The 4,638-nt window shown below is 56.1% G+C and overlaps 1 protein-coding gene and 1 long non-coding RNA gene across 2 annotated transcripts in view; both read left to right on the top strand.

Annotated features, from left to right (window-relative positions):
• Nucleotides 1-6: 6 nt before the first annotated feature.
• Nucleotides 7-580, top strand: LOC109524817 (uncharacterized). Its single transcript, XR_002170016.1, has 2 exons — nt 7-138; nt 223-580. It is a non-coding gene; the product is annotated as an uncharacterized LOC109524817 (long non-coding RNA).
• A 541-nt stretch (nt 581-1,121) lies between these two features.
• LOC109524919 (neuronal acetylcholine receptor subunit alpha-4-like) overlaps nt 1,122-4,638 on the top strand; it is a 4,060-nt gene continuing 543 nt past the window's right edge. The window contains 6 exon segments of the mRNA XM_019885072.1: nt 1,122-1,921; nt 2,653-2,804; nt 2,869-2,913; nt 3,036-3,145; nt 3,785-4,633; nt 4,635-4,638. The exon segment at nt 4,635-4,638 is cut by the window's right edge and continues 171 nt beyond it. Coding sequence (XP_019740631.1) covers nt 1,855-1,921; nt 2,653-2,804; nt 2,869-2,913; nt 3,036-3,145; nt 3,785-4,633; nt 4,635-4,638 — 1,227 coding nt within the window. The 5' untranslated portion in view covers nt 1,122-1,854.

Here is a 4,638-nt window from a genome sequence, read left to right as displayed (position 1 = left end):
CGAGCGGAGCTACGCGGACGCCATCCGGGCCGACGTCGCCGGGGCGCGCCTGGAGCACGAGAGCTGCCGTGACGCGGTGGAGAGGGCCGAGCGGGACCTGGACGAGCGGCTCCGAGGGGAGTTGGCGGGGATGCACGGGTAAGGCCGGCAGATCTCCTCGGAGCGAGATTCCCAAATGACTTCCTGGCTCCATCCGACAACTCCGCCGTCTTTCCCGGGCAGAATCCGAGAAGAGTCCGCGGCCTTGGAGGACATGCTGCGGGCGGCGGCGGACATCGCCGGGCGACTGGAGAGCTCCTCGCGAGCCCTTCAGTCCTCCTTCACCAGCCGGCTGCGGGACGCCATCCAAATCCAGGTTTAAGACCCGACGCTTACCCGGACTCGATCCCGCCGCCGGCACCGAGCATTTGCCGCCCTTCCCGAAGAACCGCGCAACCAAGAGCCTGCCGGCAGCCCCCTGCCATGTTTTGCACCCGCGCCCGATTCCGGCAGTCGGGAGAGGAAACGGGCGCTTGCGTGCTTGCCACCGAGGCCGGGACGCACGTGACATAACCTGCGTGATTAAAGAGCTCATCAGGAACCGCACCGGCTCCTTTTCACTCGCCTTTGCGCCGGGATACGATCCAAAGATCAGTCGCGGTTAAGCATCCGGTCGGATCCTTTTCGGACCTTTCACGTCAATTCAGAGATTTCTTTGGAACTACCTAACACACATTTGGGGGGACAAGTGTCAGAACCATGTACCGATGAGGCGCGTAGAGAGGGGGTTTGCAGTCTCCTATTACCCCGAGATGGGACCGTCTGGTTGCAGAAAATCAAGCTCGGGGCTGTGGTGAGTCGTCATTTTCATGCACTTTGAATTTGCATTGTATCGTATTTTGAAGGCATTAAACATTACCATAGCGATCAGTGTTGCGGCCAGATTAGACGCTCCTTGTGTTTATTATTATATTTAGAAAACACCACCGTTTTCATGCAGCTCATACCATATTATTTTGTTGTATTATTTCCGCCACACCTTAAATGCCGGTCCCTGAAAATATTGTCTGACATAAACCGGTCCGTGGGGCAAAAAAGGTTGGGGACCCCTGGCGTAGAGAGTGCCTTTGCCGTTCTGAGCTGCACACTGAAAATCTTCCCTCTGGAAAATTTTCTCCAGCGGTCTGGCCGCTTTCGAGCGCCTCGTTTTCTGCCGTGGCTGAGTGCGCGTACGTCCCGCCGAGAGAGGCCGAAAAGCAAGGGGGGAGGGGACGAATGGAAAAAGTCCAGCGTCGCCGGAGGGGAGCTTTGCGCTGATGCGGCCACTTTAGAGTGCCTCGTTGTTGCAGCGTGGAAAAGCCCCTTGAAGAGCGGGTTCATGGCAACGAGTCACGGCATTTCCATTCATGTCCATCGGGAAAGATTATTTACAACGCCAGCGTTTGACCTTACGAGCGTGGCTAAGTCATGAATCACGGCACCGCTGTGTAGAGAGCGAGAGAGATTCACATTTCTTTCCATGCACGAGCACATACTGATGAGAGAGAGAGAGAAGGCGTGGCCATCAAGGCAGCAGACATTCAAGCCGAGCTGCACTGTGTGCGCGCGTGTGTTCCTCCAAAAGTGCAGGCGCTCCATGCATCTCCCTCCTCGTCTTCCGGATGGGTGAAAATGTTTTTTTCTCAAGTGCGCTTCCAAGATTTGGGAGCCCATTAAAGCAAGCGCGGATGCCCATTCACTGAGTGTCAAGCAGTTGTGGGTCAAGCCGGCTGCGCGTGCCAAGTACGCGTCAAAGTGCCCGTGAGATGTCTCGCCGCAGCCAAGAGGACGCACGGCGTGCTCCGAGATAGCGCCTTCACTCGCCGCACCGTCCGCATGGAGCCGCTTTGGTGCCCGTGCGCGGCCGCCCGTTGGCTCTGGCCGCTGCTCTTCTGGCAGGCAGGTACGTGAACGCAGCGCCGCCCGCCTCCTCCAACGCGTGCATTTGGGCTTTTCACTGGGTCCTCACGGCACGGGCTCTGATGCGAGCGGCTCCAAACTGAGTGTGTTTGGACTCACCGGAAAGCAAAAGTCATCTCAGGAGCATTGTTGACTTTAGATCAGTGGCGTCAAACTCATTTTAGTCGCGGGCCAATTATGACCACAAAATGATCATTTGTACACAACCGATTAATAGATTACGAGTTTTAAAATCAATTACAATAGTTTGTTCAATTATTGTTCAGGTGAGTGTGAACAGGGTAACAAAATTATTGCAAAATCTCGACGTTATTTATGACACATGGCAATCTGACATTTTGGTCGAGATTTTAGCAAGTTGACACAAATGATTAGCTTTCACGGGCCACATAAAATGACCTGGCGGGCCGGATCTGGCCCCCGGGCCTTGAGTTTGACACCTGTGCTTTAGATGGAGAGAGAGAGAGAGATTTTTTCTCTGGTGAAATAACATGGACACCAAAGAATTCCTCTTTTGCCACCACTTTTATAAAAACGGATTTGTCGGGCAATGTATTGGTATGAATAATGACGTTTTTTTTTTCCACCACTGCGATTAAAAAAAAAAAAAAAAAAAACGAGAATAATTTAACAAGCGAGCCCCGAAAAAGGCACAGGCGGCAAGAAAAGCAAACGTGGGCCGGTCGTGATCCCTGCGCTTTGCTGTTGGGCCAGCGGCGTGTCACGCGACGATGCCCTCTCACGCCGAGGACGAGCTCTTCAAAAGGCTGTTCGCCGGCTACAACAAGTGGTCCAGGCCCGTGGCCAACATCTCCGACGTGGTCATCGTCAAGTTCGGACTGGCCATCGCGCAGCTCATCGACGTGGTGAGTGGCGGCCTCGCTTTTTAGGGCATCGCGAATCTCCCTGACGTCACTTCCCGTCTGTCAGGACGAGAAGAACCAAATGATGACGACCAACGTGTGGCTCAAACAGGTGGGAGGAAACGCACCTTTTTTTGGATCACTTTGGCGTGACCATGCAATGAAATGTCGGCTCCAAACGCGAAGGCGCGCGTCCTTGCTTGTTTTGTTTCGGGATTTGATGTTCGTCCCCAGGAGTGGAACGACTACAAACTTCGCTGGCGGCCGTCAGATTACGACAACGTGACGTCCATCAGAGTTCCGTCGCAGCTCATTTGGGTGCCGGACATTGTCCTCTACAATAAGTGAGTAGACGGGCTCGCAAAAAAAAAAAATGGTTGTGAAGGCGCTAGAGAACCAAAGATGAGTTGAGTTCGGATGATGATGATGAAGATTCCTATTGGTGGGCCGCGGCTGAACGTCACTGACGTGATTGTGGCGCCCTCTAGTGGTGTCGCGCGTCGCGGCTCCACAAATCTCAACTCGGGGACAGTTGATTAGGTACACGAGCTCAGCAGGGAGCTCCATCCAAAATGCGCCCGCTTGGGAGGCAGACGGACAGGCACGCGACACGCAACGATGTGGCCTCTGCTTGTGCCGCTCCGATTCAAGATCAAATTTGGCGATCCATGTCTGGCTTCACCGAGAAATCCGTTTTATTCCGAAGCAGTCATGGGGGGGGTGGTCGACTGTCCACGTCAATGAAGGCGAGCTCACTCGGCTCCGGTATTTTATTTTCTTTGTTTATGCGGGATGCGAGAATGATCTGCTTCATCATTTCAGAGGAAATGATGCTGGAAATAATGTTCCTGTCAGCGAAACGGGGGGCCCGAGGGAAGGCGGGACGGAATTTTTACGGCTCCGAGCAGCCGTCGGTTCGAACGCCCAAGAGAAGAGCCGGAATGTATCGGTGACCCGTGCGTGTTTGGCGTGTTTCTCGGCAGCGCGGACGGCGAGTTTGCGGTGACCCACATGACCAAGGCGCACCTGTTCCACACGGGCGCGGTGCGCTGGGTGCCGCCGGCCATCTACAAGAGCTCGTGCAGCATCGACGTCACCTTCTTCCCGTTCGACCAGCAGAACTGCAAGATGAAGTTTGGCTCGTGGACCTACGACAAGGCCAAGATCGACCTGGAGCGCCTGGAGGCCTCGGTGGACCTCGGCAACTACTGGGAGAGCGGCGAGTGGGCCATCGTCAACGCGGTGGGCACCTACAACACCAAGAAGTACGACTGCTGCCACGAGATCTACCCGGACATCACCTACTTGTTCATCATCCGCCGCCTGCCGCTCTTCTACACCATCAACCTGATCGTCCCCTGCCTGCTCATCTCCTGCCTCACCGTGCTGGTCTTCTACCTGCCGTCCGACTGCGGCGAGAAGATCACGCTGTGCATCTCCGTGCTGCTCTCGCTCACCGTCTTCCTGCTGCTCATCACCGAGATCATCCCGTCCACGTCGCTGGTCATCCCGCTCATCGGCGAGTACCTGCTCTTCACCATGATCTTCGTCACGCTCTCCATCGTGGTCACCGTCTTTGTGCTCAACGTGCACCACCGCTCGCCCAACACGCACAAGATGCCGCGGTGGGTGCGCGCGGCTTTCCTGGACCTGGTGCCGCGCTGGCTGTTCATGAGGAGGCCGGCGCCCAACGCCAGGCGCCGCAGGTTGCTGGCGGAAAGGCGCCGGGACCGGGCGGGGGCCGGCGTCAGCACCTCGGCCCGGTGGGCCGAAGAAGCCCCCTCCCGCTCCCCGGGGGACCTGGAGCTGGGAACCCTCGCCTCCTATTTCTCCTTCC

This window comes from Hippocampus comes, unplaced genomic scaffold (assembly GCF_001891065.2).
Source record: "Hippocampus comes isolate QL1 unplaced genomic scaffold, H_comes_QL1_v1.1 scaffold144, whole genome shotgun sequence".
NCBI lineage: Eukaryota > Metazoa > Chordata > Actinopteri > Syngnathiformes > Syngnathidae > Hippocampus > Hippocampus comes.
Note: the sequence above shows the minus strand (reverse complement) of the source record. Positions and strands in the feature narration are given on the sequence as shown.